The 27,766-nt window shown below is 30.1% G+C and overlaps 1 protein-coding gene across 1 annotated transcript in view; it reads left to right on the top strand.

Annotated features, from left to right (window-relative positions):
* The window catches only part of LOC126744536 (uncharacterized), a 187,753-nt gene that overhangs the window by 11,049 nt on the left and 148,938 nt on the right, over positions 1 to 27,766 (top strand). The window contains exon 2 of the mRNA XM_050451978.1: positions 8,148 to 8,430. Within this exon, the coding sequence (XP_050307935.1) occupies positions 8,164 to 8,430 (267 nt within the window). The 5' untranslated portion in view covers positions 8,148 to 8,163. The remainder of the gene's footprint in view (positions 1 to 8,147; positions 8,431 to 27,766) is intronic.

Genomic DNA, 27,766 nt, shown 5'->3' with positions numbered 1-27,766 from the left:
ATTTAGGGTACCTTAGTATTTCTCATGATTTAAAAATATGTTGAGAAATATTTGAAATTTTTTACTAACAAGTTTTAATTAAATAAATTTTATTATTTTATTTAAATAATTATTAATTTATATTATGATTCTTACAAAATTATTTCACTTAAGTTAGTTGATAATAACGAAACTTTTAATATAATCAACAATATTATGACCTGGATATTTGTATGAGAAAGTATTATCTGGTGTTTGTTTTAGACAAGGTAAATATAAGGCAGTTAGTCATATTTCTTAAAAGCTTAAACAAATCTTGCACTACGATAATTATCGTTTTTTAAATAATCTATGACGGCTTAAAACAAAGAGTGTGATTGTTCTTGAAACACTTAAAATAATAAGAGGCCTGTACGTGGCTTTAATTATTTAAAAACACATGATAAGTCATTAGTACAATTATATACATGAATTTACAATAGCATACATGTATTTTGAATTGAATAAAATTAATTGAATTTATTTTGAAACTTCAGCAAGTTTGGCTTTCTGGAAATCAAAAAATGTTTTTTTTTTGTTGCTGTTTGATTCAGTTGTTAAATTTCAAAATTGTCTTCAGTGATTCAAAAATTTCATAGTTTTTTAAAACTTGACAAAGCACTTTTTCATGTTTTTGTTTAATGCATACCAAATGATAAGGAGTGTGTTCAACTTATCGGCGTTATTACTTGTATATATTGATTTTTATTATCAAAACTAAATTTTTGTTGATTTTTAACATAACGTATACCTCGAAAAACTTACTTTTCGATAAAATATAGATATCCGATTAAATTCATCAATAATGTTAGTCCAATAATGTTATTCATCAATATAGTTTTATTTTTTGTATCAAATAGAAATATGCATTACTTTTTTTCAAAATTTACATAAAATATACATCCTATATTTTATTTTCTGTTAATATGCGTATGAAATATATGAAAAATTATCTCTGATCTTCAAACTCACTTTCAAATCTCTTAGAATAAAAAATCAAATTAAGGATCATTAAATCATGAAATAAGACCTGTTCAAGTTATGACATCACAGTCATTTTAATAAATCAAATATCCAACAATAGTGCGATAGGTACATTTAACATACAGGCAAACAATACTCTATGCCGCATGTTATGTAAATGATACTTCAACGATGTAGCATCCCTCAGTAAAGCAACTTGTTACTATTAATCACACCTTTTCGCTTTCGCTGTCACCGGTTCTCAGATTTCACAGAGGCGTAATTCGATACGTACATGCTAAACCGTTTAGCGGAATGGATGATTATGTATACACTAAAGAGAACCCCTCGATGACAGGGGGTCACACACTGGCCCTTCGGCAAACTTCCTGTCTTCTGTTGTTAGGATTTTTGGGATTTTAAATTAAAATATATTGCTTCCTTCTTTTAATGAGGAATTTTGAAATATTTGCTTAGGTTCCGTTGACAGTCCCATATATTTTTTTTGCAGAGAAGGTTAGCTTTAAAATTTACTTATCAATCAAGTTACCTTTCTAGTTGCCATATGGCAAAGTCAAGTTTACATTTATAAATATTCACTTCCCAAATCGCATGATCACAAAGTATTTTTTCATTACGATAAAAGATCCTAAACGATACCATCGATTAAACAATATAGTTTACGAATCCGAATCCAGTTAGCCTTAACTATTAGATGAAAATAAATTGATTAGGTTTAGAACCCATTATCGAAAGTAATTTATATTAAATTTGCCCCAGAAAGCCAGAGATTGCTTATCTTAATCGTATAAATATTTATAACAGCGGTGTACCGTTTAAGAAAATTTATTTCGGAGCCGTTTGTACGGGTGAAGGTAAATAAAATTTAGGATTTTGTGTAACATGTTAATTTAGAGCTATATATAAAGTAATCATTAAAAATGTAAAAATATGTGTACAGTAGCCATTTAAGTTATGCCTAAAATTGTGCAGGTTATTAGTTAATAATTGTTTTTATACGAGGTGTTTATTTAAAAATTTAAGGGGTTATTTCTCGGCTATTATAACAATATTTTGTCCTATAATGATTTCCGGAAATTCCTTTTGTTTCAAACATACAGGGTACAACAAAATTTGCAAACACCATATTCAATATTTGTTGAAATTATTTATGTAAATAAAAGTTAGGTCTATGGCAAATGAGTTTATCAAGTGCAACAAATTGAAAGGGCTGTTTTATCTTCTAACATAAAGGTGGATTTCATTTCGATACGTCTCGTCAGTTATAAATACCGGTATCGGTCGCAGTTGTTTACATTGAGTCACTGTTTGATTATTTGATATCTATTTCATAGTCAGTGAAATCCTCTACAGTGCATACGAACGCTAACATGTATTTCGTGTATAGACTTACTGATGGTAATTCATTGGAAACTAGGGGATTGTACATTGAACGGTTTCCTAGTCGTAATTTCCTCAACCGAAAATCTTTAAAAATATCCATGGTCGTTTTCATGAAATACGGACATTGAAACAAAATGGAGAGCCAGAAAGATTATTAACAGTAGGAACGGCCCAACCCAAAAAGAATGTGCTGAACATAATAGAAAAATATCCGTAAGTAAAAATTATTAAAGGCAATTTTATGTATCCCTATCACATTTAACATGTTCAAGCACTAGTACCTGCTGATTAGTTTTAATTTCCTAATTCCTAAGGCATATTCTTTTCACCGATGAAGCCAGATGCTCAAGAAATGAAATACAGAATCTTTATAACAGCCATGTTGGGGAAGACGAAATTCCACATGAGTGAAGATCTATTTAAATGTTTGAGTACTATCTAATTAGAGCAGTATTTCTTGCGTTGTGGCTTATGCACGATATTGCACTACTATAAAGTTAATTGCTCGTGACTTTTTAATTGCCAAATACGGAGATTGTTGGATCGGTGGGATTAAGATAGGCGACATGCATGGCCTGCTCGGTCGCCAGACTCACACTTTCTAGATTATTTCTTATAGGGGTCTCTGAAGTCATAAGTTTACGCCACTCTAGTAGAGAATTTGGGCGAATTACGAAATCAGATAATACCTGTGTGTAAAAAGAAACAACTTTTATGTCTTTAAAAGAGTTCGGACTGAATAATAACAATAAGATTGAATTCTTGAATCCAGACTGGAGAAAGTCATTTCGAATATTTATTCTTACATGTACATTATAACAAGAGTTTTTAAGGAATCATCATATGACCAAATATTTTTATAATAGGCTGAGAAATAACCCTTAAATTTTTGCGGCATGTTTACCTAACACCCTGTATAGGTTATATTATATAACTTTAGTAGTAGTTGCTTTCTGTTATATATTTATGTATTTTTATATCCTTCTTATGAGTTCTTCAAATATAGCCACCTGGAAAATATGATTACTTTTTATATATAATAAATAGACTAGACTAAATTATCAGTCAAAGACCAAAAATTATATATAAGGTTAATAATGAGTAAACTTTTTGTTTTACCGTCAGTAAGAGGTAAAAACAAAAACATACAGGTTTTAGTAATATATTGCCCAATATCTACTATAAGTTTCAGCTAAATATTCCCAGTATCGGTCATTATAAATTAAACCATAATATTCCAAAATTCTATTCTTTTGGAGTAGAGCTCCCTAAATCCCGTCTTTCTAATTATTTAAAAGCAACACATATATTTTTGCTATTTTAAACTATCAAAAGCATTTCTTTTTCTTCCGTTTTACTTAAATTCTAAAACCACTTTGTACTTTATATAACGCCACAAGTCCTTCAATATATTAAAAAGTGTGGATCTTGTATTTCTGAAGAGGGCAATCATTAGCAGCATCTGTTTAGCTATACAAAAAAATCAAAACTATCATTACTTCAGGGTGGCCTCCTTAAAAATCAACCACTTAATGATAAATATGTTTGGTGGTGGTGAGTGAGAAAGGCATTTAAACCAGTTTATATATTTTTTAAATCATATTGGCCTGTTTCTTTTTAAGATTTTATGGAAAAATTGGAATACGAGCAGCTATTCGTAAGCTAGAATTTTAAATGCTATTAATCATCTCTATGATGATTTTGCTATTTATTAAAAGTTTGGGTGCCTATCGATCGATTTTAATCTGGTGATTGATGAGCTAATCGAAAAGTGTTTCGACGACCGGTGAGGTTCGTTTTCAAAGAATTACTCCAAGTCTGGCCTTAAACGTTCAATCTTTTACTGACAGCGAAAATATTTAATACCAAGATCACTTTAAAGGATTAATTTCTATTTTAGTAATTCATAGAACATAATTTAAAATAGATATTAGTGCTAGTCACTAAAGAAAAAAGTTACTTTTATTTTTTCTGGAACCATATATTATTATAAATCATATACAGCCAATTAATAAGTAATTATCTTTTTTTTGGAATCTAAACAAAAAATTTTTGGGTTTGGTTAGATCTTGTGGCAAAAAATAATGATTTCATATTTTTAGAATGTTGGAAATATCTTATAACATATTTTTTTTGAATAGTAAAGTCACAAAAACAATACAAACTCATAAAACAGACTTGAACTTATATTTAATTTTTTCATACGATCTCCTATTGAGCTTTTAAATTAGAGTCTGAACCCTTTAGAAACTCCCTTGAGAAAAACGAAATTTTAGAACGCTTAAAGCAACATCAAGGTCCTTTGAGATTTTCAGTGGTAAAATATTTACTAAAAAATCATCCATCGGCCATAATATGAGCCACTAACCAATGATCCGACATATTTTTTCTTTAAGGTTCATATCTTTGTTAGCATAAATTGAATTTTCTAAATATTTTTGTGAAACTTGTTATTAATAAATCAGTTTTTATGTCGAGTTAAAACGTTTTAGGTTAAGTGTAAAACAACAAATAAACTGCATTATTTTTAGGCGATGTATAAACAATGTTAGATTACACATAGACACTAGGAGTTAATTGGGTTGCGGTATTTAACATCTCTGCTGGGATCTCTGGGTTTGTTTATGCATTAAAATACCTTGTAAACATTTGTTTTCTTTTAAGTAAATTAAACACGTTATCTTAACACAACTTTTTTAACTCGTAAAAAGGTTAAAAACGCTAATTTTGCTAATTCTGAATGCATTTCTCAAAGAATAAAATTAGTTTTTTCTATAATATTATATGCCCCTAAATTAACCAGTAACATAAACCAAATTTACTTTAGGAAAATGCGAAGATACCGTCGCCATTGCTTGGCTTAATGCACTATTTATTTACTTAAGTTAGCCGCATAATTATCGTGTCGGATTACTGAGGCAATAAATAGCCGCCCAAGTTAATTTCAACCGGTTTATCTTGAAAGAAAATTGCCTTTAAAATGCCATACAGTCAATATTGATATTTTCTGATTATTACTTTTGATTTTGTGATCGTATAACAGAATATTCATTTTTTTTAAACGGTTTGAGCCATTAAATGTTGGAAAAAATATATTTAGCATTATTTACCACATGTTTTAAATATTTACCTAATGGCGTAGCTATAAGTAACTAAGAATATTATTAAACAAAACACCTTACGCAATTAACTAAATTAAAAAAAAATTAATTAGTTATCACTTTACGTTATGATCTACCATTAAGTAAGACCCTGTACAGGCCTATTACCATAAAATATTTATGACTAACTAAAATGCAGTTTTCTAAATTAGTCATCATCGTTATCGGCTCATCAAGGCCCGAAGATAATAATGTAAAAAAGAAAAACAATATTTGATTCCTAAAGTCGCCCTAATCTAAATTTTTCACAATGTTAGAATATGCCTACAAATGCTTGTACTGAATTTATAGATACGTCATTTGGATACCATATATGTACAACTTTTCAATATTTTGAATGTAGAATTAGGATGCTGGTTATAAACTTTTTTTGAAATTTATAACAATTTGCATATCATATCCAATTAAGTTATGCATTTGGTTAATGTACATACCTTGTAGTTAAAATGAAAAAATATTTGTAACTATAAGCGGGCATAACTAAAAAAATATTTAAAAAGAGGGTTGAATTTAAACTTGTAAGGTAGTGAAATAAGCTGTTATGAACATAGAGTGTTTCCAATTTAAGAAGATGGCCAAAAATGTGCAGTAACATGTTTACGCCGTTGTTAGATGATGGAAGCTTATGTAGGGTAGGTAAATTATATTATTTGTACCTACTCTGCACCTGTGAATGGTCTTTAAGAACTTCCGTCGCCTAAACATGTTACTGTTCCCCTTTGGCCATCGCCATTTGCTGTGCCCTACTCAGCTTAAGAACACTTAAGGTCTCCTAGTGGTTCCGTCGTGCCTCCTCCCAACACCATCGACATTCCGGGTTGTCTGAAATACTTTTCGTAAGGAGATGGCGTCTTAAAAGCTAGTATCTCGTTAGAACATCTATATAGACATGGTCTAGTAAGACAGGCAGCAGAACCATTTAAATGTGCCTTAGTCTATATCATGCCCAGTACTGTGGTCCATCTCGGAGGGTCCACTTGTCCAGCAGACTCTTCATTGAAGCAACTGCTACATATTTGTCTATACCAATTATAGGTTTAGGCCTACTAGCCGTTTCGCAAATCTCAGTTTAGCAAGAAAATCCGCTTTTTCATATCCAGCATAGCCTGAGTGGCCAGGCACTCAGACAAGTAGAACCCTGCATCCTACCTTCACCATTTTATCTACGAATTTAACGCACCGCAGAACGAGCTTGAAGCTTACCCTTTTGGTTATAATAACCCTACTTTCCGAGCAGAAATAAATGGCTTTTAAAGAAAGAAATTTTGTTTTTAAATAATTTTAATGAGTTAGCACTTTCATCATTTTCATCATCAGACGTTATCTATCTACTGCAGGATGTAGGCCTTCTTTAAATTGTTTCAATCATTCCGTTCCGGATTTGTGCTCCCTTCATTCAATTTTTACCTGCTATTTCTCAGATGTCGTCGTTCCATCTGTAAGGAAAATGACTAACTGATCGTTGTTCCTCATTTCCTGTTTTTACCCTCTGTCTGTCTGGCTAAGTGTCCTACCCAAGACCATTGAACGTTGGATATTTCTTCGATGATATCAGGCACTTTCGCTTGTCGATGAATGTCCTGGTTTCCAATATATTTGCGAAGGCTGATGGCTCTTTTCATTCCCACCATGGCTCTTACCATCGCTCTTTGACTTGTCCTTAGTCTATTGGCGCTAGGTGTCGTCACCGTCATTGCCTCGAAGCCATCGTTATAACTGGCAAAACGCATCGAAATCATCTTTATCGATTGTTCGGAATTTTGCTTTTAAATTTATAGTTAAGTCTACCAGAAGCTGCCTATCCAACTTTGATCCTTCTCGAAATTTTGGCTGTTTGCCTATTCTTTGCCGAGTCTTATGGAATGTCCCAAATATACATATTCTTGGACTTGATTCTTTGTTAAATTTGTTTTTTGTTTTGACATAAAATTTTAGTTTAGGAAAGGTTCATTCGAAGGCCTACTTAAACAGATGCGTGATGTAGTTATTTTCTGGAGTTCCTCTATCAATAAGACAAAGATAACAACGTCATCAGCAAATCGTAAATGGTTAAGCATTTTACCATCCACCCAATACCGCTTTCTTCCTAATCCAACGTCTTCTAGAACCAGGGTCAAGAGTTTTGGGGAGATAGTATCTCCCTATCTGACTTCTCTTTTTATTTAGTTTTTTGTTCGTTGTTCTCATTTCATCTAACTGGATAGTCATTAAGGCTGTTTTGAACATGAATTATATTATTCTTCAGTATCTATATTTTATTATTTAAAGGCTTTTAGAATAACGTGTAGATCTGTAAAGTCGTGTAAATAGGCAAGTTATATTCGGAGATGGTTAATCGTGCTATATCTATTTTGGGTATTGTGACTTTAAGTGTTCAAGATTTTAAAATATGCATTCAAAATTACCACTTTTAGCATATTATTGAAAAAGACAGATTTTTATATAATTCAAAATTTATTTATTATCTAATCGCAGTTGCTGACTAACAGAAAACAAAAGTCTTTAGATTTTATTGGATGGAGAGCATATGTAGGAATCCAGAAGTATTGGATCAAAAGTTTTAAGTTTCCATTCAAAACGAATATTTTTTTTTCATTACAGAGTTAAAGGGCAACCTATGGAGAGTCCCACAATAGCAGCAACGATAACTGAAAACGGTGATCGGACTGCTACGGGTCAGTCATCGTCCGATACTAGAGAAAACAGTGGTGGTGTCGAGACAATGATGTGGGATGCCGCAGGTGATGATTGCGATTGTCTTGGTCCACCGCCAGAGTTCTTGTTACCACCGCCTCCGCGACCTCCTTCGTTGCAACCACTTTCCGATCCCGATCTCTTTTGTAATGAGGATCCTCTTAATATGGAGGCATGCGATGCACTTCCGGTAAGTTGGTTTTCCTAGAGTAACATTATAATTTATCAATTTTTGTACCTAAAATTTTATTTAATTTCATTAGTACAGCTAAAAAATTTCATTATTTTTAATACATTTATTATATTTAAATTACGAATTTAACCACTCTACACCTACATTTTGTCCATTATTCCTCCGTTTCTAAACATGGAAAGAAGAAGCAGTTTGTGTTGATGTTTGTTATAAGTTTTGTTAAGAACAAAACTTACAACAAACATCTTATTTATAATTTTTTTATTGTCAAATAAATTACAACAATTAAGTTTTTCAATAATTCAAGTCAAATCATAAAATGCCTTCTTCTATGAAGTCTTTTAAAGGCTCTCATTTACAAACCTTAAAAAAAATAAATTCCTATATACCGATCACTATGAAAGAAATAGTATTAAAGAACAAAACACAATAACAAAAAATTTATTAATTATAAAAAATATACAAATATTTATTAAAAGCCCAAAAGAATAGCGTCTAGATATACTAATATATATAATATGAAAATACATAAAAATATAAGAATTGGGTGATTCAAAGCTATTAAATACTGATTAAAATATATATTACAAATAAAATTTACACATATATAAAATAGGGTAAATCAAATTTAAAATAAAATAAGTTGTGTGGTAAAAAATGAGTAGGACTAAAATATGTCAATTTATTCATTATGAAAATTTTAATTAAGACAATACAAAACGTTTAAATTTGTTTGCAAGATCGTGTCAATAACGTAAATAATAAACACATAGAAAGTCTTTATATAATCTCTTACAACCTGCAATTTTTTAACTTCTCTCTAAGTCTTCCTTCAATGGAGATCTGTAATGTTAATAAGGTAAATAATGTATAACTGATGTCCTGTATAAGCGATGATATTAAATAGAGGTATCCTGAGAGGTTCAGGGAACAGGTAATGGAAGCCTATTGGCATAATTAGACAAATACTTATCTATTGTGCTTTTATATTTTTTTGTGTATTAATTATACTGTTTCGAGTATGAGCAAAGATGGTAATGTCAAAATCTTGCAAAGTGGTTTACGTAAGTTTCTCAGTTTGGCATTAGTCATATATCAAACACATATTCCATAACGTAAATGTTATATTATTGCAAAATAAGCCTGTTTTAACATGTTTTTATCTAATTCCGATGAAAGAACTTCTAATGCATAGTAGTTGGATGAGAGTTTTTATGCAGACTTTTTATTACTTTTTTTTATTACTTACTGATATTAAAATTTTAGTGTACTATTAACATATAACTCCAAGAATTTACTTACAGGCATGTCATATATTACATTATTTTCCAAGTAAATCCGACTCAAATTACACTTAAAAGACATAATGTTGGCATTTCAAGTGATAAGACATAATTTACTCGAATTGCTTGATTTTTTAACTAAAGCTCTTGCTTTTCTAATATTTTGGCTTAAAACATACTTATCAGTAACTCTAGATAATTGTAGTATCATCAGCAAATAATGAAACTTCCAGTTATATCTAATTTAACAATGTCATTTAAATACAAAAAGAATAAAACAGGCTCCAGAACAAAACCCTGGGCACCCCACTGCTGAGCACCTCTTTATTTCATGTGATGCTATTGTGAAACACTGTCTGAACTCTACTGCTTAAGCAAATACTACCAGTACTTAGTGCCCCACCTCAAAATCCATAGATATCTAGCTTATGCAGCAATACTTCAAGAAATATAGTCAAAAGCCTTTTTTAAGTTTAAAATGCTGCAATTATAACCTGTTGATCAGGGTAAGTCCGCTACCTTCCTTCTATGCGCCACACTGTCCAAATTTCTAGTCATCTCTGGATCTCCTATAAGATGTAGGACCGTCTTTTGGATGGAATCAAGCAGCTTAAACGAGTGTTTGACTGCATAGCTCTATATCTGACAGCATGACTTAAGAGACAGACGATCCTGAGCCTTTTAAAGTATTCAAAGTCCTTGCAGTGTATTCAGCCTTTTCGTTTTAAAAAGAATTTAAACAAATTTTTGAGAAGCTGCTACATCCTGCAACAACCAACCTGCTACATGGCCATGCTAAGATATATTGCTTCCAACCTTCTTACCTAGCAAGCGAACTGACGAAGACAGCATCAAAGTAAACCCAGACATACAAAGGCTTAAGGTAGCAGAGGCAGCCTTCTTTATGAATGCAGAAGGCTGAGTCTTAGCTATGTTAAACTCGATCAGATTTCACTCATCTTACTCCAACCTGTTAATCAAAAGAACATCCAAATTCTTATTTACTACATTTGACTATTCAAATATGTGTATATGTCTGTCCCTAATTATTAATGCCCTTTTGTTTTTTAACAATGCCAATTCTTGATCTCAACTTAGGAACTTAAGGTGGAATATAAACAGCCTCTATACAATCCCTGCTTTGCCTCAACTCTACCAAAATAAAAGAGAATTTTTTGTCCTCTTTAACTTTTGCCACATTAAAATCTAACTATTAATAAAATTGGCAGAACCACTTCTCCTTTTTTTTTCTACTTGCAGAAACTGCCTGACATCCTAGTGAGTCATAGTATTTTTCTTCGCGTTTTTTTCATTTTCCTTATTTATATACAGGTTTCTATTAGCACCAACTAGTTTAAATTCAGTACACATTTAAATTCTACTATTTCCAAAAGCAGATTACAGACTTTTGGTTCTTTAAATGTTGCCAGCACAGGTTTTTCTTAATTCATACTTAGTATGATTTTTGTTGTGAATTGACAAACTTTAACTTTAAAAAATTTCAAAATACATGTTATGTTTTTTTAACATCTGTATTGTTATAATTTTGAAGAACAACATTCTCTTCTATTTTTTTTTAGTTTAACTCTATTTGTTTTTCAATTTTAGCAGAGTAACCTGCTTTTCCTTTAACCTCTTTCTTAAGCTTCTTATTGTCATCCTTTATTTGCATAAAAGTAATATATATCTCTTTAGCAAACCAAAATAAACAGTTTGCAAAATACAGCGAACATTTTGTCTAAATACACATACTGTCTAACAGTCATTATCCAAATCAGACTCGGAATTAGCGCTAACCTCAGATTCAGTTTAGGATACTAAAATTGTCTCTTAAGCATTTCTAGAGTATGCTGGCTTCAACTTTTTATGGATATGAGCCTTTTAGCCCAGTGCCATCTAGGTGGCACTATTTTTGATAATCATCAGAGCAATTAAGTTCCTTAAAATAATATTCTGCTATTGACTTTCCAGAGTTAAAATAAACGAAAGTCTTGTTTTTCGTAGGCTCTATAAGTCAATCTATAAATAATGAATCTAAGTCGGCAAACCTGTTAGGTTTTGATAGCAGTCTTCATTTCGGTCTGAAGGTGTGTCAGGTGATTGTAATTTGCGTATTTTGGTTTGGACTTTTTTTCAAGATTTTGACATATATTTCGTATTACCCAGCACTGGCTACATAATCAAAGGTTTAGAATATACCATTCATAAGAACGAAATTAATTACATCCACTTAAGAACAACATTTACTTTGGAAGCTCACCTATTTTATCAGAGACAAACAACAAAAAATATGCAATGTTACAACTTTTCCCCCGCTTGTTTTGATATCCTCTGTCACTCCTTAAGTTGATCGGTATCTTTTCGGATTGCATAATTTATAGCCTTTGATATTTTCTTATACATGGGAAAACCTATTTGAGTATATGATAAGCAGTTAGCTCTCCCTTAAAAGAATTATTTTGGGTGACTTGCTTTCCTTCTGAGCTAATAATTTAATTTTTTTGATAATTAAATATTATTATCTTGTTGAATGTCCCTAAAGTCATAAATATGCTATTTATTTTAAGTGATGGAACTTAGGCTATATTAATATATACATTCTTAAGTTTATAACGATTTGCATTTCAGATGCAATTAAGTTATGCATTTTTTTTTAATAAAATAAAAATTGCAATTCAAAAGCAGACGCTTTAAAGCCAATACATGGTTTTAAGATGGGCTTATATATATCAATGCACACAATATAAAATATTATATGCAAAAGGTAGTAAGCTAAAAGCAGACCTTTTGAAAAGGAGATGATCGCTCATGAGATGATCGCTCATCCCTTCACCTTTTTTATTGTCATAAACAGTTAACCCCTATCAATTCAATATCGACCGGTAAGAAAAACCTTTTATTCTAAATTTCCAAATAGATTACAAATAACAGTTTTATGTCTTATCACCTAGCAGATGATTATAAAGAATTATACTGGAAATCCTAAAGTTGGCCTACAATATGATTTTTTTAATGCTAAAAGTGTCACTTTCTAAAAAAAAATTCCAATTTATTGCCCTTTTTTAATGTTGCTAAAATAGGCCATTCTATCCTAAATTTTCCGCAGACATACTACATAATCTATCACACCACAAAAATGATAAACGACACGTCAGTCTTCACTTTTAAGACAAACCCCATCAAGCGTAAAATATCGTTATTGCCATGGACAACTGAAGCGATAATTTTTTAGTCTTCGCGTCGTGTTTATAAAACAGTGATGTCAATAATTATTACTTGTCTCTTCGTCGTCGCCTTAAGGAGCAACAACACACACATGCGATAAGCTTTTAAAGAAGGCCATCTGCTATTAAAACCGCTATAAATAACTTACAAACTCCTGACAGGAAAAACGAGGGTTTTAGATTCCGTAAACGAATGATCGAGTGAGTTGAGTTTAGGTTAACGGTAGCGGGTCAACTACTGTTTTCAGTAAGAGTATTATTTTTATCTGAAATGGGTTATTTTTCTCCATTAGAGTGAAACGTATGAGAGAATGAAGAAAATCGCTTGGAAATTCTGGAAATAAATAGTTAAATATTTATTTTAGCTTGCCCTGTCTCTGAAATGGTCTGAGAAAAATGTTTGAGTAAGAAACATTCCAGTTTAAATCTAAAGTTTGCATTTATTTACTTGTTGGTCTAAAATATTATACTTTCATAAATCATTTAAGAAACTACTTAAATTTTAATTTTCCAATATGAATTTAAATGTAGCATGATCCTGAAAATTTAGGTGGGAGCCTAATTATTTAAGTTTTTATATCTCTTAAGGTCTATATGTATTAAAATTAAAAATTCTATTTTCGACATGCCTTGTTAAAAATTCCTTAATTAGATAATAATTTAAAAATAATCTAAGAGTGGGAAAGACATGATTAAAATAATTACTACTTAAACATATTTCACTAACTAAATTATTAATACATATACATACATGTTTTATAAAAAATAAAACGTGTTAATTTTAAGTTTATGCCTTAAATAAATAAAGTTTTATATATAAAAAAAACATTTCATATTATCGACTTACAGCTCAAAACTTTTCACAAATTGCATTGTTTAACATAAAATCATGACAAAATATATGAACAAAATATTGTAATTCTATTGTATAGAAGTTTTGCATCAATCAATTTCAATTTTGTTACCCGAAAATTTTAATAATAATATTTTATATTATATTTTATTTATATAATATTTTATTAATAATATTTTTAATAATAAATTTAATAGAAATTCTTTTTTAATCTTAACCGGTTTTTAAAAAATCAATAAACTTTATATTTAATATTTGTTTTTAAACCTAATATTTGTATTTTTATATAAATAATCATAAATTTGCCTTTAGGCCATAATTTTTCTAATACAGAATATATTACAAAAATATAAAACTCTGCCATAAAAATAAATCACCACTTTTATAACATTTTCATTTTAAAATAAAATTTTAGTGCGTTTGTCGCTGCTCTATTTATTAAAAAATGCAAAAATATCAGGAAAACGATATCATCTAAATTTTCGGCACGTGAACGAACAAACAATTCATTTAATTTCTTTAATTTATTTAAATTCCCTAGAGGACTGTAACTGCAAATAAATGACATCATAAATATTATAAATAATAGAAATATTGTTTTGTATTTTATTTTTGTTAATAATAAATAAACTGTCTGTAATTGTTTTTTCCTTAACAAGCAGTACAGCAGAATTTCCAGAGTTTTTATTTTTAATTTCATATAATTCCTAGTACATACATTCCTTTTATTAATAAAAATATCGTTATAATATAAAAAAATTATTTATTTATAAGCTTATTATAAAATTAAATAAATGGTATTCGTTTTTACCTTTTGGTTTAAAATTAGTTGAGTCATAAATATTTCAATAAAAAATTTTTGGGTTGGAGATTACTTGCATGGGCTCATAGAATTTATAGTTGAGTTAAAAGAATAAATGAATATACTTTTGATCCATGTCTCCTGAATTCAAAAAACTCACAAGGCTAAACACTATTCCTTGTGGAACACTACTATATTCAACGCATTTTGTGGCTGATTAACAGTTGGTACGATTTAAACAACTTTTCTCTTAATTAAATATGACCTAAATATACCTAGTAAAACCCCTTCTCCGGTGTTCGACTGTGTCGAATTCCTTCGACAGTTAGGGCTTTTAGTAAACTGGAATATAAATGAGCTTTATGACGACATAATTTAATCCTAAAAAAATTGTTTAAGCCACCGAGATGATTTGTATTTTTGTGATCACTAATAAAATAACGGAATGCCTAAAATTACCATAAAACACTAAATCACTATAAAGTAATTTGATTTTTTTAAAGTGATAAGACGACAAAGACTAAGATGATAAAGTACTCTAGTATATCCAATATATCCAGAAATAATTTTGGATTAAGTACATAATTTTATAATATGGAATCCATTTACAATAAATTTGCACAAATAATAAACTACGATATAGAAGAGCCTGGAATAGGTCCATAAATTTCTCAGATTCCCCGACTAGTGATACCAACATTATGTATCTAAAAAATATTAGAAAACTAGGTAAATAGGTGTGAATTTTTGAAAAAAGTAATAATTAAGATATTACTAAACTGTCAACTATAGAAAGTGTTACTTAAGCCTAATCATCCCTCATGCTTTTCAAAAAGGCTAAACTTCAATTTAGAAAATAATTGCTAAAAATTTAAAAATTATTTAACTAGAATTTAATTAATCGAATTAATTAAAATTTTAATACTGAGAGATCTGCTTTTTGATGTTCATCGTTGAGTTTAATCGGGAGGAACCACTGGGACACAATATGCAATGCCCTCATCATGGGGCCCTATATTGTGTGGAAATTATATAAAAATCCGAATCTCTAGAAGTATTTAATTCACCTTGGATAACACGCTTCAGAGAGCGACTTTAACAAAATTATTAAACAGGGAAAAGTGGATCCTTATAAAATTAAATTACTCCGAAAGATGATCTACTAGAAGATCATAGAAACGTGTTTTACTAGACCATGATCAAAAAAACTGATAATAATCCTAGATAAGTGAATTAACCAGACTTTTCAGATGATGCAACTTTTTGTTTGCATGTGGCAAATTCGTTTTCTCGTCAAAGAACTACCAGGTCGCCAGCGTAGACCTGCCTATACACTATATAGGTTTATCCTATTGAGTTCATAGATTAGGTCATCGTCTCCTACATATCACAGAGTTGAAAACCGTACTTCTTCTTGCCCCAGCGTTAATACATCTATTCAAATAGAGTTCTGAGCTATGGCTTTCAAGTGCTAAGTAAATTACTGAGAAGGGATGTTTTTAAATTTTTTTCCCTTTCAATATACGCAAAAGCATTATAAGCCGTTTTATTTTCCAAAGCACTTTTAACCTTCTTTATGAAGTAGTCTAGGGCTAAATGCGTGGATTTTCCAATCTGTATGGCTGCATATGCATTGGTCTTCCAACCAAGATGCTTTCTTTTATAATTGGTCAATCAGCCTCTTATTGTGTTAAACGGAATGCTGTTAAGATTTGGAGTCTGTAAGGTTACTTCTTCCTGGTTTTGAAATAAAGTTTAATTTTACCTCTTGCCATTGCTTCTGGGCGTAGATAGGTATATGTTTATTATGTATATGTTTATTGAAGGAGACATGGATATATCCCATCCATTTCCAGGGAGAAACCAATTATATAAAGCGAAAAATTCCTGTTAGAGAAAAATATGATAGAGAAAAATGGAGTCACGTTTAATTGCATTATATATTGCGTTTGAAAGCTCCAGATTTGATCCTTAGGAAAGGTAAGATATGGCTTAAAAAGTAATAAACATAACCTTAGTGTCTATTATTATCATCATTATTATTCAACAGTGTTTGTCATGAATATTGTTTTTGACATACTGATATTAAGACCGACTTTTCCACAGATATCTTGCAAATCCTGCAATATCACTTGCATTTCTTCTACATTATGTGAGAATAGCACTACATCATCTGCAAAACGTAGGTTGTTTAGGTTTTTATCATTTATATATATACCGCTCTGACTCTAGTAAATTCAATTATTTCATTTCACTCTCCATGACTGTAATACAGAGGTTTGGTAAAATCGTGTCACCTTGCCGTTTAATAGTTATGAGGTTGATATTTTCACGTAGTTTTATCGTCAAAGTTAAATTTTTGTAAATATTGTCGATGAGTCGTCTCCTACATATCACAGAGTTGAAAACCGTACTTCTTCTTGCCCCAGCGTTAATACATCTATTCAAATAGAGTTCTGAGCTATGGCTTTCAAGTGCTTAGTAAATTACTGAGAAGGGATGTTTTTAAATGCCCTTTCAATATACGCAAAAGCATTATAAGCCGTTTTATTTTCCAAAGCACTTTTAACCTTCTTTATGAAGTAGTCTAGGGCTAAATGCGTGGATTTTCCAATCTGTATGGCTGCATATGCATTGGTCTTCCAACCAAGATGCTTTCTTTTATAATTGGTCAATCAGCCTCTTATTGTGTTAAACGGAATGCTGTTAAGATTTGGGGTCTGTAAGGTTACTTCTTCCTGGTTTTGAAATAAAGTTTGATTTTACCTCTTGCCATTGCTTCAAGGCGTATATAGGTATATGTTTATTATGTATATGTTTATTGAAAGAGACATGGATATATCCCATCCATTTCCAGGGAGAAACCAATTATATAAAGCGAAAAATTCCTGTTAGAGAAAAATATGACAGAGAAAAATGGAGTCACGTTTGATTGCATTATATATTGCGTTTGAAGGCTCCAGATTTGATCCTTAGGAAAGGTAAGATATGGCTTAAAAAGTAATAAATGTGCTGAAATCAAAAGAATTCATTTTTTAGCATAACCTTAGTGTGTATTATTATCATTATCATTATTCAACAGTGTTTGTCATGAATATTGTTTTTGACATACTGATATTAAGACCGACTTTTCCACAGACCTCTTGCAAATCCTGCAATATCACTTGCATTTCTTCTAGATTGTGTGAGAATAGCACTATATCATCTGCAAAACGTAGGTTGTTTAGGTTTTTGTCATTTATATATATACCGCTCTGACTCTAGTAAATTTAATTATTTCATTTCACTCTCCAAGACTGTAATACAGAGGTTTGGTAAAATCGTGTCACCTTGCCGTTTAATAGTTATGAGGTTGATATTTTCACGTAGTTTTATCGTCAAAGTTAAATTTTTGTAAATATTGTCGATGAGTTTGGTATATCAGTAGTCGACTTTACATTCTTGAAAAGCATTTCACAATTGGTTTTGTAGAAGTACACGAATGTCATTACTAAAGCTCTGTTATATTCGATGTCTTTTCTATAAGTGTTGTGTCAGTTGTTTCCTAGTTCTACTATAATATATGCTTTTTTCTGAAGATTACAATGAAATTATGCCAATTTTTGGAGACATTACCTTAGAATAGTAAGAGATTAAAAACGTCTTTTATTTTTAACAATAGATGTTGGCTTTTTATTTTTATTGCGTGTGTAACTATGTTGTCTTCTTCTGGCGCTTTACTTTATTGTGTTTTTTAATGCTAATTTGATTTTATCTCTTGTAATATCAGGAAGCTGTTCTGATCCTTGGTTGACAATTCCTTCCTTTGATGTCGGGAGTTTAAATTCAGGATTTTCTCCGTCTCATCATATTGAATTTTGTAATAGGGTTTATAGAATTCCTTCACTATATTTAATATTTTCTTCTTATTTCTTGTTATCTTTGCATATTTCTTTTCTTCCATTCATTCCAAGTTTTCTTTGAAATACCTTGATGTTTTTGTTCTCTATGGTTTGTTCAGTTTCTTTTTATATGTACCTCCTTGCACGTCTTTTTATTGCTTTAGAGATTTGCCCGTTTATTTCCCTTAGCTCTTCCTCTGTGATATCTTCTTCACTGCTTTTGTTTCTACTTTCTTGCACTAGTTCTCTAGTTTCTTCACTTATACTGTCGTCCATTTTGGTTATTGGAGAATATATATATTGGCTTGTTGTCTTCCTTCACTAAACTATCATTTAAGGTGATTATCTTTTCCCCATCATTCATGTTTATATCTATTTCAGGTTCTTTTGATAAGTCATAAATGCATTGTTGAAATTTATAAGAATCGTTCGGCCGCTGCCAAGCTTTTTATTTAAAGCCTTGACTATTTTGTGTCACTCTTTAAAATTAAGATGGACTTTTGCTTTTACTGTACGGTAGTTACTGCCAGTGGTAAGTCCATCTAGTACTGATTCATCTTTAATAATGTATCTTGGTAATGAAAAATACGGTTTATAAGAAATAGGTTGTTTTAAAGACTATATACGCCACAATAATCTGACTAACATTAGGAGGTTACATGTATATTCTAAAACATTGAGGCATAAAGCATTAAGCTTAAATGAAACTCTTAGAGTAGAAGTCAATCTTTAATTTACCACTTTTTTAATTTTGCGACAAACCCTAGCTGGTTGCTAAGATGAAGTAGTTTAGCCATAAAAGTCTGACAATCAATCAGTGAAATTTATTCTTAATTCAATTCACCAATAACAAGTTTTCTTTCTTTTCATTTAATTTTTACAGGTTCATTCACAAAAACGTGGTAATTTCTTAGAATATCAGCCATAACTCGTAAACTCGTCATAAACGTAAATTAATTGCGTTATAGGCAAAAGACTTAGAATAAAATGTTGTACGAAAACGAGGCATGGAATACTTTGTCTTATGTTTAATGTTCACCAAATGTATGAAACGACCTGCTTTAAAGATGTTACGCAAGATATTCAGATAGCGATATCGATTAGATGTAAATGTATGAGTGAAGTTGCATAAATGATATTCTATTTTCCATACGAAGCCATTTCAAGTCAAAATTGTTTGGGAGATATAATCATGTTTTTAACTTACAAATTAAAAAAAAACATAAGATTTCCGCGTTTTTTTAAGAAGCATATTAAGGCAAGATTAGTATTAAAAATACAGTAGTTAAGGACTGAAGAGACAAGCAAATCTAACAACATTTTCCTAAGTCTTAAGTTTAACAAGTTTAGTTCTAGATACTCGCTAAATCATAGTTAAAAATCAACACAAGCACCCAAATTGCGAGCAAGGCAAGACCGATAACTTACTTAAGATTAGTATATATTCTAGTCCAATTAAGTGTCATTAGTATAAGTTATACCATGGCATTTTTTAAAGGGCATTAGATTATTGGAAGTGTAAAATATAAAAAGCAAAGACCCCAATATATTATAAATATATGTACATAAAATAAAATATCGAGTTTTTGAGAAAATTGTTGATCGTATTAAAGGCGATTACGCAAATACTGCAATGTCGCCTTGATCTGTACTTTCAAAAATATGATTTGTTACTTTAGCAAACACTATAGCTGTACATAGCCCAATTATAAATCAACACTAAATATGTCGGAAAAATTATTAGGATCAACAACTTTAGCAAGTAAAATCTTAATAACACTTTTTTATGCAAGAGGCTAATAACTATTTTTAAAACAACAATTTATGATCATCACCTATGCACCTATGCAAAATTTTTTTAGCTTGTGCAAAAATATATTAACTTTTTTAGTGCCCGTATTTTTCTGACAATTTATTAGTTGCATTAAAAAGATTAAAATTATAAAAATTTATTGCCCAAATATTGTTTACATATGAGCAATATAAGTATTCTATAGCATCAAAATCACGAAGGTGATAGGGTAAATCCTATTTCGTTATATCGGAAGTATGGATATTTATATTGCATAGTGTCGACTATGTCTTACGACATAATTTTTAAAGCAATAAAATTTAAATAATTTTAAGTCCCAGGATTAGCCAAGATTTTAATCTACTACCTTAGATTATTTGGTTGGTATATTATTACAAATATTAATAGCATCTTAACGTTTGGTAACTAATTCGTGCAATTATCTTAGGGTTGTACATCCCACCAAGCAAAATCTTCTAGGATCCAGATTTTTTTCTGTTTAGTAGTTCAATAAAAGAATATTATAAATAGGATAGAGATCGTTATATAATATTTTTTATCTCTTTGGAATTAAAATTATTACGTTAAAAAATTTTTATATTTTATTTTATAATTTTAATTAAAAGGTACTTATGGTACTTACTTACTTGTACTTATATTTATTTTATATTTTTAAAATATGCCTCATAAAAAACAAAATAATAGAAATAAAAGTTCTAAAATCAAGACTCAATTATAATAAAAAATAATTATTAAGTTCTTAATAATTAAGTTCTTCTCCAATATCAAAGAGTAGCTTATGTTAATTTTTGATTCCATTTTAAACGAAATTTTGCATGTATATTAAAACTCAAATTAAAGGGTTGCAGGTAGGAAATGCCAGCACTAATTTCGTTTCCAATAGGCACAATTTCACGGTAAATCAAAAAATGTAAACACATCAGTATCAAAGTACGGATACGTGAAAAACTATGTAGAACCAAACCACCATATCAGATCAATCATTTGAGGGGGCAAACATGATTAAAAATGTATGCGTCAAAATTTGGTTACAAATACGAATGAAAATTGGACCAAAATTACAAAATACATTATTTTAGATGGGTTTTTGTTATCTGTTTTATCCTTCTGAGAAACCTTAAACTCTATAGATAATTTAAATGCGGTTTCCTTTAGTATAACTTATAATTCACTTAAGTTAAAAAAATAGTTTTTGATTACTCTTTGGCTATAAGGTATTCTTGCAGAGCTCTAAAATAGCTTATTCTAAACCTCTTGCAGCATAACTTATAATAGTTCTTTCTTATATTTGTTTCTACTAAAATTTGGCCACATATATATTTTTTTAAATTATTGATAGTAACCCAATTACGTGTTACAAGTTACAAATCTCAATGAAATTTAAGTACTTTTAGTCATAATGAAAAGCTTTAAAAAATACTTGCTATAAGTCTAAAAGAATTTTTATTCGTTTTTTTACATTCGCATTAATTCATATATGAAAGATGGCTACTAAAATGTAATTTCAAAATAATAATTTATTTTTGTTAAAAATGATTATTACACCTTATATGAAAGAAAATATTCTGTGTAACTTATATCCTTTTAAGTTATGCATAAAAATAATCATAATTCTGTAAAACTTTGGTAATTTTATAAAAAATTATTGCATTTATTTTTCTTACTGTTATAAAAGCAATTTTAAAAATATAATTTGAACTTCATTTTAAACCAGAATATATCGTTATACCGCCACCGTTCCAAATAAAATAAAGTACTGCGGTATGCAAAGAAAGTGCAATATATCAGCGTCGGGACAAATTAAAATGCAACAAGTTTAAATTTAAACTTAAATGGATTTTGTCTTTTCCCCTGTCTGCACAAAATAAATTTTGTCGTGAGCGAGTTTCGTTTTATACGCCAACTTTTTAATGCAGTATTTGGTTTAATTGCTCTATATAAGTTCTGATTAAAAAACTGTTTTTTTTTTATATATAAATTAGGACTTGAATTGGCTTTGTAAATTATTAAGTAATAATAGTAATACGCAATTGATGTAGTAAAAATAGATATAGCTTCTGCAATGATGAACTTATCTTACTAGATTTCTTTATTGGTCTATTGTATACTCTACTACAGAAACATAGAATATTATATAATCTATCAGGTTACGACAGTAGATTTCCATGATTTTTTGTCCATTCCAGGTGAATTTTCTTTATTAGCTTAAATATTATATAATAAGATTGAAGATGTGTTACATGTATTATTTATTTATGTTGGATTCACGCCAAAAGTAGAACATTTTTAGACAAGTATGTCTTTATATTTAGATGATGTTTCAATTCATGTGGTTGTCCTCAGGACTGTATTAATTAGTTGTCTGCGTTCAATGTGGAAAAAAATTAATAGGTCTATTTAAACGTTAAATTTTACTAAAAAAAAACCTCTCTTACAAGATTTAATGAGTCAAGAATGGAATCTTAAAAAAAACACTAAAAATTTAAAGATTGCTTTTTTCTTTCTCTCTGCTTATACTGTTTTTTTATTATTTTACAGCCTAAAACAAAATGCCTCTTTAAATGGTAAATTCAAAAAAAAACCGAACGTAAATTCTCTCGTAAAATAAAAGACTGGTCATTATGAAGGTAACAAAACACAATTATAAAACGTTTTAACAACGTTGTCAAGAGACTCCATTTAGGCGACAGCTTACGACACAGTAAGCCTTCATAAATTACACTTGGCTTTTTAATTGCGTTTTTAAGTCTTAAATGATTTAAAAGTAAGTGGACATTTCTTGATGCCATAACCGTGGATTAAGAGTTTTTAGTACAATAGGAATAATACGGTTTTTATGTGTCATTAAGTGAACTCATTATCCTATTAAAAAGTTTATAGATTTTTAATTGTATGTTTTTATTAGGTTTTCCCTTTATTATAATAATATTAAAAGAAATGTTAATATAACGAGATCGTATAACTATCTGAAATCGCTAATTCTTGTACTACGTCCATGTAAATACCTCACAACTTTTACATCTTAGATATTTTATTCTGGCATAACTTAATAGGCAACCAACACCCTTAAATAATAGTTTAGTTGCATTATCGGCGTGATTTATATCTGGATAAGCTTATCTTGGTCATCTAATAGCAACACTTTTCTGCTGCAAATGTCTGACAAAGGAGGTCATTAAATGTATCTTTTAAAAGCCAGAATTTGATGTGGGTCCGGATTGAGTGAGTAATGAAACTGATGAAACAGATCAACAGAAACTTGCCCAAACTGAACAGAATTTTTGCTTAGTATTATTAAAGTTGCTACGTTTGCAGAAACAGTGAAAGGTATATCCCTAAAGTATTGTTGATTTTTTTATAAGAACTTGTGGCATTAACACCTATAAAAGCCTTTTAAATAGTAATAATTTAAACTATCAAAGTAAATATGGTTAATAATGACAATCACATTATGTCTCCATCATAAAATCCATGTATGGAGAGTCTTCAAAGTATGTCAGATGTATAAAAACGTTAACAAGTCTTATATGAGGAACTATAGACCTGTTTTAATTGTGTTTCTCCTTTTAGAAGAAGTTAGTGTTATTTCTAAGCAACATGGCTTTTATATAACTGGTCTACCTGTACTATTCTTACCATTATTACCCAGGGTACAGGAGCAAACAAGCAGGATAATGGTGATCAGACCGATGTTTTATACTTTGATTTTACGAAGGCCTTTGATCAAGTGAATTATATGTTACTTTTAAGGAAATTGGCAAACTTTGGGTTTTCAGATTTATTGGTTGAATTATTCGAAGAATAACTCCATTCGCAGTCAAAATGTAATAATTATGGTAAAAAGTTCACACCTTATAAGGCGACATCTGGATTTCCTCAAGAAAGCGTGCTTGGTCCATTGTTTTTTAATTAGTTTATTAATTATATTAAAGCCCAAGGTAATTGTGATTTTTTTGTTTTATGCGGATGATATTAAACTGTATACAAAAGTAAGGAAAGATGATGATGAATTACATTACAGTCTAATCTTAACTTCGTTGATAAATGCTAATGATCTGTTGAATGTTGAGAAGTGCAATGCAATGACATTTTCATATAAAGTAATACCTTCAATATTTAATTATACCTTTGATAAAAGATTCTTTTAAAAACATAAGTGGAATGTTTAACCCAAAACTGCTCTTTAAATTACATATTAAAAATGTAATCTTTAAAGCATCTAAATCAAATGAGTTAATTGTAACTAGCTGAGTTAATAGTAAACTAGCTCTTAGTTATGGTCAAAATTAGATAATACTGCAGTGGTTTAGTGATCAAGTTATGATATACACATTATTAGCTTAAAACAAGTACAAAGATAATATTTATGCTTCAAATGCGACAATGTTTACCCATTTCAAGATTTTCCAAATGACTATTTACTTCAAAGATATAATTTTTACAATTTACATGTCTTTAAAAGGTATTTTAGTCTTAAGATGCTATCCAAATTAATTCATAATACTTTTGAATTGGTTGGGGTTTCCTGTTTCTTTTCTTATTTATTTTAGAAAATTTGTATTTTTTTTTCAATATTCCAATAAATCGTATATTAATAAATTGTGTTCTTCCTTCTTGGGTATCTCTACCAGTAAGGCCACTATCGCATAATAAAATAAATAAATATAATTATTTAAAAACATGTTTCCTTCAGTAAAATCATATAGAACATCATAACTCTTGTCATAACGATTCCCATTTCCTTACCGTACAAGCGGCGGCATGTATAACATAGTCGGTTTTTCTTTTTTATAGTCGATTGTCATGTACCCGCATTGTAGTTACGGGTCTTTATAATGCCTTCCACCACAGTGGATGTTCTTCGGCACGTAAAAATTCTACAAATTGTGGTCCATTGTATAACAAACACACCCAAATACATTGTCAACGGTCAGACAATAACAACGTTGACAATAATATCGCGGAAATACGGCTACGTTTCTCTTTGAAACTGGACGGTCGGTAGTTTTAGACCGATTAGTTATGTATCATTTAGTTTCAATTCATGACGGTACAGCTTAGTGGTCCGGCCAAGAAGCAGAATGGATAAATAGGATTTTACAGATGATAAATTTATTAAAAATGGCTAAATCTTTTATGATGATGTGAGATTTTTTGAAAGTTTCATTTACTTATTTAGCTACGAAAAAATATTGCATTTTATATTTTAATTTCTTTTGTAATGTTTTTTGATCTCGTATTCTCCTAATGATTTACACACAAATAAAGCAACCTCTTTTGGGTAATTTATAAAAAAACCATTCGTTCGTTCTACTAATCTAGTTCTGAAATAGCGACTGCTATAGTTGCGTTGATTCAAGACAGAGAAAGTAAGCGTTACATTACCCAACCTTTCCTCCCGTTTTTTTTTTTTTTGGAAACTGGAGGTTATAGGCTCATATATACATATGCAAGATGATTGATTTATTATCTTACAAGGTCTCCCAGTTCGTCAAATTAAAACTGTAGGAATCAAAAAAAATAGCAATCTAAGGGAACAGTAGACGAAGACTTGGTAAAGCCAATCCTGCTAGTCATAGACTCGCTTTTTGGATGTCATCCTGTTACGCGATTTCAGTTTGCCAGAATGATAAACATTAGGGTGAACATTAATACGGGCGACTTTTGTTTACTGTTGTTGAGATTTAGCCTACGTTCTCCCGATAGCTATGAAAGGGTATGACGAAGACCACAAGAATGTTTTACTGAATATATCTTTTGTCCTAGGATAAGCTATTAAAGGAGTTATGGTGTGGACTAGAATATCTCTAGAGGCACTTACAGAGTTATACACTATTCCAAGAGGCCGTTTAATTGATAGGTCGGTAAATTAATGAAGTTCTGTAAGATTTTGATATTGCTTACCTAAGTAACTCAAGAATACCTTATCTTGAAATGGCTAGCGTTAGTTCAGTTGCAAAATCGAGTTAAGCATGACTGAGACATGCTTGGATGAAGAATACGAAGTGTTCTTGCTCCTTTAATGTTAAATGAATTATAATACGCTGTTTTAGAGGAATGAGGACTTCCTCCCCAAAAAGACATTCTTAACTTGTTTTATTTTCCAATAATTTAAGGCCGCATTAGCAAAATACCATTTTGTGTATTTTCCCAGTATTATAACTAAGAAGTCTTTCAAATAGATGGTTAATTGTCGTAAAAAATTACTTATATCATATTATTTTATTTGCCTGAAGGTTATTATAGAATATTTGTTTAGAAATATTGCCTTATTTTTACTTTTTGTTGGTAATATAAGATATTTTGCTCCTAATTTATGGATTTGGTTTACTAATATTAAAGTATTTATTATATTTTGTATTTATGCTGAAATCGGTATGCACAGTCTAACTTTTTGGTTAGTAACCGCACTAGTACCTTCGTGTCATTGTATTGAAATTCATCGCATTTCATCTCTTAGTTCAGTAGTACTTGATACGAATAACCTACGGGTAGAACATTTATTATATACGTTAAATTTAATAAATTTCACAATTCAACCTTCATGCTGTCCGCAAAGGGTAAATCGAGGAGCCTACGTAAATCGTTGAGAATAACATCTCGGGTAAACGGTCTGTCTTTTTTAATGTAGACTAGGCGTTTTTCTCTTTTTCTGCTAATTATTTAATTTATCTCTTTTTATCTTTTTATAATTCTTACGTCATTTTTGGTCCTTTGAGTCGTATAACTATTATTATTATACTATTTAAAATCTATGACCAACTTTAACCAATAATCCTATATTAGGACGCCATTATTGGCTTCTGTAGTAATTATATAAATGATACGATGTTTCAATAAAACCAAAAGATTTTATTGTGCTTCATAAAACATAATTTTCAGTACCAAAGTATTAAAATATTTTTTGATGTATTTATATGCATTTGAGAATTATGTATGTAGCAATATATCTTATGAATAGCCGATACGGGGTTTAACGAAATTTTGAATAACTCAAATAAATTACTTAGTATATACGAGTATAATTTATAATTGGGAATTTATCAAAAATGTCCGTTGACTGTATTTTTTAAAAGAGTACGTAGAGTTTGTTATATAGAACTGCAGTGGCATCTGTAAAATTAATCAGTGTTTCTTAAATTATAATCAAAGGTACACCACATTCAACAGATTAAGTATAAACTATTGAATTTGTCCCCTCATTTAACACTTTGCTGTCGATCTTTTAATTAAGTTTTTATTAACATATAACTTTAGTGATATACACTTATAAAAAATAATTCAACAGCCTAAATTCCTAAGGCGTTAAATTGCAATAAAGTACCGTCCAATTTAGGAAATGACTTGTCCAATTCTTGACAGGCGTTATGGCATATAACCCCGTCCAGTTGAAATCATATGTCATCAAGATCAATATCTTCCAATGAAGGTACAATCAACTGTATTATCGTAGTACGATAATCTTCGCTACTTACCA

This window comes from Anthonomus grandis, chromosome 14 (assembly GCF_022605725.1).
Source record: "Anthonomus grandis grandis chromosome 14, icAntGran1.3, whole genome shotgun sequence".
In the NCBI taxonomy this organism is placed as follows: Eukaryota; Metazoa; Arthropoda; class Insecta; order Coleoptera; family Curculionidae; genus Anthonomus; species Anthonomus grandis.
The sequence above is the reverse complement of the archived record's forward strand: the minus strand, read 5'-3'. Positions and strand labels throughout refer to the sequence as shown.